This window comes from Terrapene carolina, unplaced genomic scaffold, assembly GCF_002925995.2.
Source record: "Terrapene carolina triunguis isolate 2854851 unplaced genomic scaffold, T_m_triunguis-2.0 Scaffold139, whole genome shotgun sequence".
NCBI classification, from domain to species: Eukaryota; Metazoa; Chordata; order Testudines; family Emydidae; genus Terrapene; species Terrapene triunguis.
In genome coordinates this window covers 7,529,211-7,541,661 of record NW_020664490.1, presented here as the reverse complement: position 1 = coordinate 7,541,661, position 12,451 = coordinate 7,529,211, and the positions used below count along the sequence as shown (strand labels likewise).

The 12,451-nt window shown below is 41.7% G+C and overlaps 1 protein-coding gene across 1 annotated transcript in view; it reads right to left on the bottom strand.

Annotated features, from left to right (window-relative positions):
* LOC112113029 (protein furry homolog) overlaps nt 1–12,451 on the bottom strand; it is a 285,155-nt gene that overhangs the window by 7,291 nt on the left and 265,413 nt on the right. Inside the window, exons 57-58 of the mRNA XM_029911959.1 lie at nt 9,999–10,097; nt 9,413–9,496 (exon numbers count right to left, since the gene is read on the bottom strand). Coding sequence (XP_029767819.1) covers nt 9,413–9,496; nt 9,999–10,097 — 183 coding nt within the window. The remainder of the gene's footprint in view (nt 1–9,412; nt 9,497–9,998; nt 10,098–12,451) is intronic.

The window sequence follows — 12,451 nt, the reverse complement described above, 5'->3', positions numbered from 1 at the left end:
CCCACACCAGTAGCTGCAGAAGGAGCAGAGCTGAGGCTTGGGGGTGGGGTGCAGATAGGGTGGCCAGATGTCCCGATTTTATAGTGACAGTCCCGATTTTTGGGTCTTTTTTTTTTTATATAGGCTCCTATTACCCCTCCCCCCACCCCGGTCCCAATTTTTCACATTTGCTGTCTGCTCACCCTAGGTGCAGAACTGATGTGAAGGTGGGGCAGATGTGGGGGCAGAACTGAAGGGGTAACTTCAGCGGTCAAAATTGGGGATGAGCAGAATTAATGTGACAGGCAGCTCTGGTAAGGGGACAGAACTGATTTGGGGATTGGGAGGGCAGAATTAATTCCTGGGCAGGGGAATGAGCAGGTATGGGTGATTCTTGCTGCAGGGGCAAAATGATTTTACCCAATCATTTTGGGAGAGTGGGCCACAGTAATTGTCACACATGAACTGAGGGCAGGTGGGGAGAATTCAAAAATCAAACACAGACCAAAAAACACAATATAACTTTTTTTAACATCTCATGATTTTGGGGGGTTAACTTGTGATTTTTGAACCTTTAAGATAGCCAATACTATAGTTTTAACATTCAGTTTTTCCCTTCTGACTACTAGTTTAAGCTAACATAATTGTGCAAAACTAAACTAATATGTAAGTTTGATATATTTAGCAGTTAAATATCATATCATGCAGCTTACTTTTTTTTATTTGTGGATACTTATTGAAATGACAACATGGTGAAATTGTTCAAATTAGCATATGATGAAAACATTTTAAAACCTAATTTAAAATTAGTATTTCCAATGTTTCATAGAGATATATTGAAACACTACAAGTTTTAAAATAACCACTTCAGCTCTCCATTCTAGCTTATTAAAGCTACTTGGAGTCTGGACTGTTAAACAAGACTGACTCACATTCAAAATTAATTTAAAGACCTTTTCTAAATGGTATGTGACAATGCCAGAATTTGTAATAGTAGCTTAGATTTCTGCTTCAAGAGAAAAGTGACTCAAAACACAACTTAGTTACTTACAACATGTTGAATCAAAATTGCTAAGGAAAAAATGAAAAGAAAAAGGGAAAACATGCCAAGAGATAAAAAGAAAAAACAAACAAACAGTAAAACCAGGCTGTATTAGTCCATCTCTAGCTGGACAAAGAATATGAAAGAACTTCAACTTACTGCAAGAGATTCCATTTGCTACACAGCAAGCATGGCACAGGAAAAAGGAAAGGAAAGAAAGTATAGTGTCAGTGTAATGCATGCAATAGGAAGCACAGCCCTTCTTTAATAGCTTAACTGTCAACAATATTAGCATTGCTTGCCTCAGTTTGCTAAGTGGTTGAAAATGTACCACCCACACATCATGCACAGCATTCTCATTAAAACCAAGCTTTACTCCTAATGGTAAATTATAAACTAACTGAAATCAGTTAGATTTTGAGATTTATTAGCCCCAATTTCTCCCAGAGTGTATTTCCAAAAACCAGGAAATTATACCATCAAAGTTTCCACTGCTTAATGATTTTTAAATGAATAAATTTGGCTAAGTTTGGTCTTTTTATTATGGACAAAGAATTCATAGCACAGAAGTTCTCAAAAGTTTCTGCAGTGGTTTCAAATCGTTAACAGAACTGAAGCAAAAATGTTGTGTTGTATGGCCGTATAAGGTCAAATACTATTTCCATTAAAAACCCTGTGGCTTCCAGGTTTATAACTGGGCATTTTAGAACTGAAAAGTTTGGTGTATAACTTTTAAGTTGTGAATTATTTTAAAGTCTGAACTTTAAAGAAAGTCCCCTCCCTGAAAAAGGAGAGATGCTCGCTCTTCCTTTTCCCAGGAGCTAATGTTTACTCTAATATATCGGTCTATGCATTTCTAATACAGTTTTAACCATTTTGTCGAGGTGCCATATCTGGTCTATAAAACCATCATGTCATCAGTTTAACTCTCGCATAAACCTACACTGACATCTGCCCAGCTGCAATGTGATGTCAGTGCACATGCAATGATGTTAATGAACATTTGTAATTGTTATAAAATATTTTATATTATTATTTAAAAACAAAGGCGGCAAATACAAAACAGTTAACAAATGCTAAGGGACTATCTTGGCATTGCCAAAGCAAAGGAATTCAGCCCTGTCCTCATCCCATTGTGCTTTGATATTAAAGTATGTATGAATTTAAGCTTGCCCGGTTTCCTACATTACCTCTATACAATGGGATGAGTTAACGACTGAATGGCAGACTAAGCTCTAAATGTGCTGGCTTTTGTGGTGGTTAACATTAAGCCTTTGACATTATTGGTCAAATTCCATGCAGTTTATGTAATTAAGCCTTGTACAACTAAATATAAGATCAAACAGGAAGAGATAAGACAGATTACTGTGCCAGTAAATTCAGAACTACACTGATTTGCATTTGTCAAAGCATTTCACTTATATGTTTCCAAATTTTGACACCATCTTCAGGTTTTGTGTGAACTTTTAAAAATCCCTAATTCAGTAAATAAGTGTGTCCTAATCTACCATGGAATTTACTTTTTAAAAGTGGGGGAAAGCAGCCAAAAAAAGAGTGAATTCCATGGTCTGTTGTTCAAGAAAAGCTGCCTTCTCTCCAGTGCTTCCAAAAAGAAAGTATGTGTATGTGTGTGTGGGGCGGGGGGGGAGGGAAGGCACAGAGTAAGTCAAGAGGAAAAAAACCTTCCCTGCTCACTGAAGGAAAACATACCACTCTTTAAATAAATATTCCAAAGATTCTCTAGGTTAATGATGCCCAGCCCCAACTTGGCTCTATAATTTGATAATTATTTTAATTCCTCATCCTGGCTCCCTCAGCATGAAAAGTAATATTCCTTGGAAGTTGAGAGGGTAATCAGTATTTGATTGAGAACTCATTTGCCTTCCCCTGCCATTTAACTGTTCAGGCAGAATGACTTTAGCATTCAAAGGTCTCTCAGGTTCCAGTCTAAATCTTCTTGGTGTGTGTGTGAGAGAGGATAGAGATTAGTTGACAAGCCTGCATGGTAAAAACCCGGTAGGGATGAATGTTACCTATATTTTTCAAATAGGTCTAAGAAAGAAAAAATAAGAAAGTTACTGTGCTCCAGCAAAATTTTGATTTTATCTTTTTTTCAGGAGAAGAGTAGTTTTTCAGTTTTAACAAGATCAGAACCGGGGCCATTAAAATAGGGTAGAAAGATGGCAAAGAAGTAGTCTGATGCCGGTAAGCCTTCTTGTGATTTTAAGGAAGTACTTACAGGTCCTAAAAAGAGATGGGAGTCACCCCTTTATTCTGAAGGTGCTAATCTGACTCCAGACTAGACAGACACTTTAAAGGTAATACAATTCTTAGCCATTCATTGACACAGGAGAGTCCCACAGGAGCTGGGGCATTCAGCAGCAAGTGGATGACGTTCGGGTGTTCTAGTCGTCAGCATTGGTTCTACTGTTTTCAAATGTTGTGCTGCAAGCCTTGGAAAGTATGAGAGAGATAGAACATGTGCTAATATATCCCAAAGTAACTGTTGGATTTGAAGGCAGTAGAAACTGTGCTCAGCCTGTAGCTGTATTTTGGATAGCTATGTATTTCCAGGAGCTGGGTGCAGGAGCCAATTCAACTCCATGTTTAAAGGCTGCATTTTCCCATTTGTAGTCAGACAGTATAGAGGACTTACATCATTAACAGAGTTCCTAGTTTAGCTTCAAGAGTTGCTGTGAGTGCTCAACTTTACTGCAACTGAGACTTGATTCCAGATCTTCCTAATCCAACTTTATCAGGGAGCCTTCTGTGGCTAATCCAGTAGGAGTTAAATCAAATTGGCATCAAGTAGGAATCACACCTTGTAAAATGACTGGTTTTACCCACATAGTTGTTATTGGGGCATTCGATGCACTGGATGAGGTGCATCACATGTTGTGATAAGCATGTGTAGGACTTGTGAATCTTGAAAGGTGTGTTGTGTAGAGTATTGATCATCGTAGCAGTGGAGATATGTCTGCAGGGTTTGCAACTGTTGTTCTGGCAGGGGCTGGTGCTACTTTGAGTTGGTGTGTCCTGGTCTGTGGGGAACTTGCTTTTGATGATGAGCTTGGCAGGGTTGAGGGGCTGTTCGAAGGTCAGAAGAGGGAGTTCATGTGCCAAGCAGCATTCTAGGACCTGTGTATAACCTTTAAATGGCATTAAAGAGTTTAAGTACTGCTCATAGGCGCCGACTCCGTGGGTGCTCCGGGGCTGGAGGAAAAATTGGTGGGTGCAGCAGCTCCCCGCCCCGCCCCAGCTCACCTCCGCCTCCTCCCCTGAGTGCACCGCATCCCCGCTTCTCCTCCCAGCACTTGCCGCCGCGAAAAGCTGTTTCGCAGCATAACAAGCTGTGGGAGGGAGGGGGGAGGAGTGGGTATGCGGCGTGCTCAGGGAAGGAGGCGGGGCTGGGGCAGGGATTTGGGGAAGGGGTCCAATAGGGGCAGGGAGGGGGGGGAGTTGGGGTGGGGACGTTGGGGAAGGGGTTAGAATTGGGCGGGGGCAGGGGTGGGGTCGGGGCGGGGGGAGGGGTCGAGCACCCACCGGCGCCAGGAGAAGTTGGCGCCTATGCTACTGCTTCCTCTGTAAGACAGAGGGCCTTTCTTTTACCAACAATTATTTTATTCTTTGGCATATCCCCATCTTCTTCATTCTGTGCTTGTGTGGAACTATCATTTCATGCTCAGGGTGAAGCGCAGAAGAAAGGCATGGAAAAAATTACTCACCATTGTAGGAGTTATTTTTCCCTTCCCAATGACACTTTCTCAGCACATGCTTCCCTGAAGTCTTCCTCCCATTCTACTTTTGATGAGTAAATAGAATAGAAAGTGTTGGAGAAGAAAGGCCTTTTGGTGAGAAGGACTGTTTCATATGGACAGGTGAATGGGAGGGGAGAAGAGAAACTTATGAATCTGTCGATCAAAAGTCCTACCATCTTGTGAACTCCCAGGAATAATACATTTTGTGTTGAGGGAACATTGCTGGGAAGAGAATAGGGATTCCTGCAGCAGCGAGAAACACTTCTTTTCATTCTGACCAACATGTAGTTTGTATACTAACCCTTTTTTCACAAAACATATACATTAACTCTGAAATAGAGAACACCTTATTAAAGACAAACACAACACAACTGTAATATGACATTCATATTTTTAGATGTGTTTAGGCCATTTAGTATCTTATTCAGATTCTATGTACCCAATTCATATTTTAATCCCCTTTGTGTATCATTCAGTGTTCTCTCTATTCCTTCTGCTTTATTTCCTTTTAAAATAATGAACAAGATGTTGTAAAATGGGACTGAGAATTACAATTATGAAAGCAGGGATGGGTGAGGACGAGGAAGCTTTAAAAACAGCAATGCATCAGCAACTTTTTAAGCTACTATTTGGTTTCTGTTCTAGTACAGTGGGAAGATAATGATTAAACAGATTCCAGTCGTTAAACCTCCACACAAATTTTATCTCGTATGTGAATTGTATTTATAAAAGCAGTAAGGAATCTTTCCCCATATCCATCGAACAAATGGATATAAACTGGCCATCAGGAAGTTTAGACTTGAAATTAGACGAAGGTTTCTAACGATCAGAGGAGTGAAGTTCTGGAACAGCCTTCCAAGGGGAGCAGTGGGGGCAAAAGACAGATCTGGCTTCAAGACTAAGCTTGATAAGTTTATGGAGGGGATGGTATAATGGGATAGTCAAACACCAACTAATTGCCAAAATTAGGCTATTAGCGGTAAATATGCCCAATGGCCTGTGATGGGATGTGAGATGGGATGGGATCTGAGTTACTACAGAGAATTCTTTCCTGGGTGTCTGGCTGGTGAGTCTTGCCCACATGCTCAGGGTTTAGCTGATCGCCATATTTGGGGTCAGGAAGGAATTTTCCTCCAGGGCAGATTGGCAGAGGCCCTGGGGGGTTTTCGCCTTCTTCTGCAGCGTGGGGCACGGGTCACTTACTGGAAGATTCTCTGCACCTTGAAGTCTTTAAACCATGATTTGAGGACTTCAATGGCTCAGACATAGGTTCGATACAGGAGTGGGTGGGTGAGATTCTGTGGCCTGCGTTGTGCAGGAGGTCAGACTAGATGATCATAATGGGGACCTTAAAGTCTATGATTCTATGATCTTTTACTTAGTTTTGCACACAGCCCATTCACAACATGCCCATGTGTCACTACATCAGGGCTTGTAAAATGCAACCCAAGCATTGTCAGGTATGTGAGCAGCTTTCCCAATGTGTGCATGTACTTGTGCTGACACTGGTCCATGGGCTTTAATGCTAAAAATGTCAAGGCAGCCAAAATGCACTGGGGGGGGGGCAGAGGGGAAGCAATAGCTGTAGAATTTGCTCCCTTTCCATATGTTCACAAAAGCATGTGCATAAAAAGCAAGGGAGAGCAGGAACAGAAAGTGAAGTACAAAGAAGGAGGAAAAAATGAAGCAAGAAACATAAGAACATAAGAACGGCCATACTGGGTCAGACCAAAGGTCCACTGAGCCCAATATCCTGTCTTCCGACAGTGGCCAATGCCAGGTGCCCCAGAGGGAATGAACAGAACAGGTAATTATTAAGTGAGCCATCACCTGTCGCGCATTCCCAGCTTCTGGCAAACAGAGGAAGAGGAACAAAGGATGATCAGAAAAAAAAGGGAAGAAAGAAAATGAACCAGAAAAAAAGGGAGAGAATGGGAGAGGAGAGATAATGAACAAGTAGAGAAAACATGTTAGAGGAAAATATGGCTAAAATTTCAGGTGTGTAGTTCTGAAAAGGTTATTGTCCTTTTTTACATACACAAAGACAAGGAAAGAGGGAATGTCATGTTTCTTCTTTCTTCTGCCTCCAGATGTCATTTCTTAAGTGTGTTCGTTACTGCTCCTTCTTTTCTGTCTGTCTGTCTCTATCTTTTGAGGACTGGAACGGGACATCATGCTTCCCTATGTGCCTGTCAGAATATCTGGTCTGTGAGACAAAACCCTTAGAATCATAGAATAGTAAGACTGGAAAGGACCTCAAGAGGTCTTGTAGTCCAGTCCCCTGCACTTAAGCCAGCACTAAATATTATCTAGGCCATCCCTGACAGGTGTTTGTCTAACCAGCTCTTAAAACTCTCCAATGATGGAGATTCTACAACATCCCTAGACAATTTATTACAATGCTTAACTACCCTGACAGTTAGGAATTTTTTCCTAATGTCCAACCTAAACCTTCTTGCTGCAATTTAAGCCCATTGCTTCTTGTTCTAGTCTCAGAGGTTAAGGAGAACAATTTTTCTCCATCCTCCTTGTAATAACCTTTTATGTACTTGAAAACTTATCATGTCCCCTCTCAGTCTTCTCTTCTCCAGACTAAACAAACCCAATTTTTTCAATCTTCCCTCATAGGTCACATTTTCTGGACCTTTAATCATTTTTGTTGCTCTTCTCTGGACTTTCTCCAGTCTGGCCACATCTTTCCTGAAATGTGGTGTAACCCACACACTTTCTGGGTGTGGTGTTCTGTCCCATCTAGTGGCACCGAGACTACTAAGAGAGTTAAATGAGTCTGCTCTACAGCCTTAGCCAAAAGCCAGTTGGCTTTTAGCTCATGCACTTAGCTCCAGAGGTCCCAGGTTTGATCCCGCCTGCTGACGACCAGGGTCTGTCAGTGTTACAAATGGGGGCTCATCCAGGATTTCAACTGGGAAGACACTGAAGCTCAGGACGCGCTTCCTCAGCTAGAGGAAGTACGTAACCCATACTCTTTCTGGGTGTGGTGTTCTGTCCCATCTAGTGGCACCAAGACCACTAAGGGAGAAAGTTAAATGAGTCTCCTCTATAGCCTTAGTTAACAGGCAGTTGGCTTTTAGCTCATGCAGTAGAGGCTCATACACTAAGCTCCAGAGGTCCCTGGTTCGATCCCCCCGCCGACAACCGGGGTCTGTCGGCGTTACAGTGGCACCCAGAACTGTACACAATATTCCAGTTGAGGCCTAAACAGCACGGAGTAGAGTGGAAGAATTACTTCTTGTGTCTGGCTTACAACACTCCTGCTAATACATCCCAGAACGATGTTTGCTTTTTTTACAACTGTGTTACACTGTTGACTCATATTTAGCTTGTGATCCACTATGATCCCCAGATCCCTTTCTCCAGTACTCCTTCCTAAGCAGTCATTTCCCATTTTGTATGTGTGCAACTGATTATTCCTTCCTAAGTGGCATACTTTGCATTTGTCCTTATTGAGTTTTATCCTATTTACTTCAGACCATTTCTCTAGTTTGTCCAGATCATTTTGAATTGTAATCCTAGCCTCCAAAGCACTTGCAACCCCTCCCAGCTTCAACCACAGACTTTATAAGTGTACTCTTAATGCCATTATCTAAATCATTGATGAAGATATTGAAGAAGAACCAGACCCAGAACTGATCCCTGTGGGACCCCACTCAATATGCCCTTCCAGCTTGACTGAGAACCCCTTATAACTATGAACTATATTTGCCCATTTCCAGTCCTCTGGAATCTCTCCCGTTGTCCATGACTTTTCGAAGATAATCGCTAATGGCTCAGATATCTCCTCAATCAGCTCCTTGAGTATTCTAGGATGTATTTCATCAGGCCCTGGTGACTTGAAGACATCTAAATTGTCTAGGACTTGCTCTGCCATGAACGTATACAATATTTGCCATTAGAAAAGAAAGAATAACATTTTCCAACACTTCCCACACAATGGTGTTTGAGATACCAATTGTTCTGTATAGTTAAAATAGCAAAGAACCAGGAAGACTGTTGAATGCTTTATGGCAATCACTCCATAGCATATACAGGAATCTTTTGTTTCAAAGGCAATGCATGAAACATTGTTTCGCATAAATGTTTTTCCACAGCATTAATTACTTCACAGACCACTGAAAAGTCCTTTGATGGTAAATATTTTGTTACTACTAACATCAGCTGGATTTCAGCCAATAACTTAAAGGTGAAAGGCTTAATATTTCAGGTATTAAAGCTCAAATGCAAAAAGTCTACACACAATGGGCCAGATTGTGGTTGCAAAGCCACTGGCAACACTGAAGGTGCTCTGGAAATAAAGTGCACCAGAAGGAACTCCCAGAGACATTATGCTGTAGGAAAGTCACTGCTGTTACAGAGCAACATCCATTTGCCCTGGTCAGGGGCCAGCTCTGCTTGCTGGTGCAGAGTGGGAGGACAGAGCCATATCCCCACCCATTCTCCATCCAGTTTGGGCAGGCCTGTGCCAACAGCAACAACAGACTCATGAGTGCAAGAACTGGTATTGCGTCCAAGCTCTGCAAAGGGACACAAGGAGGTAAAGGCACCAGCTTCTTTTGGCATCAAGAAACAATGCATAAATGTCACTTGACAGGAAAGTAAAATAGCTCCTTATTACCTTTTCTTCAGAGTCCCCTGGCTGACAAGTAATAACTCCATCTTGTGAACCCCCAGCAAACGTTGCTTTGCAGTTTGCAAGCCACTGTTTTCAGAGAAAAAAAGTGAGGTATTAGCTCTGGCTAGATTTAAAGAAGGGTAACAAAGTATTTTAGTCTCACAATATGATGTCTTGAAAACATATTAAGTCAAGTTTTGCAATTAAGCTCTTCATTCATACAGCCCAACACATTTTGCATTAGCGGATTGAGTTAAAAAGCTAGAATTCTGATTTCTAATAGTGTTTATATTGTATAAACAAAACAAATTAATACATGAATTACTAATTAATAGAGAGGAGCAGCTTGACAGACTAGAGAATGCACACACATTTGAAATTAAGCTCTATAAAGAGCCATTCTTTTAATTCTTGTTGTATCAATTACCATATCTTCCAAAAAAAGAGAGAGAAGACATTTATGGATCCAAATTCTAGATACAATATTGACCTACAAAATGTTATACTACTATTAATTTAAACAGATTTGAGATCAAAACGTTTTAATATATGAATACACAGGGCAATAAAGCATAGAAATCTTGCTTACTGAGAGAGTTGCTTCTTTCCTGTTGTTGTATGTGTCCAAATACTCCTGTAGTTCTAGAACACTGAATTTTAGCTTTTCAAGAAGTCCACAAGAGAGAAGCTGGAAACATTAAAATAAAAAATGGGCCAGTAAATTTTACTATTAAAGAAGAAACATATTTGTAAAGTAGAAGCTATGGTATGCACTGCAAAAAGGCACTTTAAAGTTTACCCGTTGCCAGTCTCAATCCCATGCTAAAACTCTACTAACACTGCTGGATGTACAGGTTCCTGCTCCAACTGGAATTAAAATTGAAAACACAATCCATCTTGCTAATGGTTCTGGCAGCCAGTAAGGGTTTCTGGAATAACTAGCATTTTCTTTTGACTTTCAGAGCTTGATTCCATCTGCAGTGCATGTTCAGGAGCTACTGGAGCTGAGACAAGCCACCTTAGCCCTTACTACTAAAATCTCAGGAAACACATTTGTACTCTGGGCTTCAGCTCAAAATGCTACAGAGCTGACCTTCCCAAATAAATACACAAAGTGCTGTACAAATATTAACCAGTTAATCTTCACAAGTCTCCTGTGAGGTAAGTAACAATATACACATTTTTACAGATACAGAAACAGATGCACAGAAATTAATAACTTTTCAGAGGCCACAGCAGTGAGTCAGAGCAGACCCAGATTATAGATCAGACATTTCTAGCTTGCAGCTTTATATAAAATGCGCAAGATCACACTGCCACCACAGAACATCTACCTATGGCTAACTGATAAAAGATGGACGAAGTCACAAGAAATTAGAAAGGTTGTCTCATTTCGTAGAGCCAGACTGTATCATACAACCCATATTACACTGAACTCAAATGAAGCTGCTGAGCATATTGTGTTGTCTGATGTCTCAACATGGCTAGAGCCAGCTCTGCCCCCTCCTCTTCTCTTTCAGATATAGAGCTAGAAGAGGAAGAGATGACTCAAATGTCATGAAGTGTTCCATGCCAACCTGGCAATGCACACAATGTTGGCTGCTTGTTAACTTCAATCACTGAGGCATGTAGGGCCGCTGAGGGAGTGCACAGGCACTGTTGGCTTTCCCAAGAGCCCCATACTGAACAGCAAAGCAGCAAAAAGAAGGCCATTCTGAAAACCTGCCCCACTAAAATTGGTTGGCCTCTTCAAAAGCCACCTGCTGGTGGCTTCTTCACTCTTTTTTCTCCAACAGAAATACATGGTACTCCAACTACTTTGCCCTGTCCAGAGCAGCACCACGAGAGAAGCCTTGCTTCACAGCATGACAATGTATTGATGGAATCAATGTGTATAAGTGTAGGGATATTAAAGAAGGTACTAACAGTGATTCCCCCAAGTGACAGTGACCCCCTCATAATTTGTCCCCCACACTTTAAAATCCAACAGTTTCACCAAGTACAAAAATCTCTTGGGTCTTCTGTTAAAACTTGTAAGCTACTGTCTGTAGAAACCATTGATTATATCTATCCTGTAAAAGATACTTTATTACTATGTAAAACTTACAAACAAGTTAATTGACTTTGTTCTTGAAGTAATTGATACAATGTAAACAAACACTATAAGCCGTTAAGTGACTTTCACTTCATTCAACGGCTCCTAGGACAGACCTCCACCCTCTGTGATTAAAGGGCTGGGAGTCTCAAATGAATTAGCACACACCCTGAAAGTGGTGGAGACAGTAAATTAAAATATGGTTAAAATATGAAATGTATGCTGATGAATGCTTGATATACATGAATGGTTAGGGAAGTGCCAGCCTAGAAAGGGAGTATCCATCGGCCCGAAGAATGTGTCAAGTGGATGACCAGAAAACCCCCGGAGGGTAAACTGGGATCCACCCCGTCACCTGGAAGGATGAGAAACACAAACTTGGGACAGTTTGGAGCCACCAGGAATGTGCCCAGGAATGTGTCCAGGAATGTGCCATCTGCTGATTAAGTCAGCAACAGCAGGATGAAACAGCTCCCATAGACTAACGGTACGTCTACACTTACCGGAGGGTCCGGCGGCAGGCAATTGATGTTCTGGGATCGATCCCGGAAGTGCTCGCCGTCGACGCCGGTACTCCAGCTCGGCGAGAGGAGTACTAGGCATTGACGGGGGAGCCTCCCTGCCGCGTCTGGACCCGCAGTAAGTTCGGACTAAGGTACTTCGAATTCAGCTACGTTATTAACGTAGCTGAATTTGCGTACCCTAGTCCGAAGTGGGGGCTTAGTAGGGACCAGGCCTAACATAGGAATTAATTCCTATAAGAATGGACTCTCAAGACTGATGACTTTGAGTCTCTGGTTCTGCTGCCAACCTCCAGGAGCATCAGGTGCATCTGACACAGACTCGGCTCCATCCTCATGACCAAGATACGTGGCCAGTAACTTGGCATGAGCAACTTCTAGGCTGGTAACTATAACACCTATACAGAACTTGAATAAATGATTGTG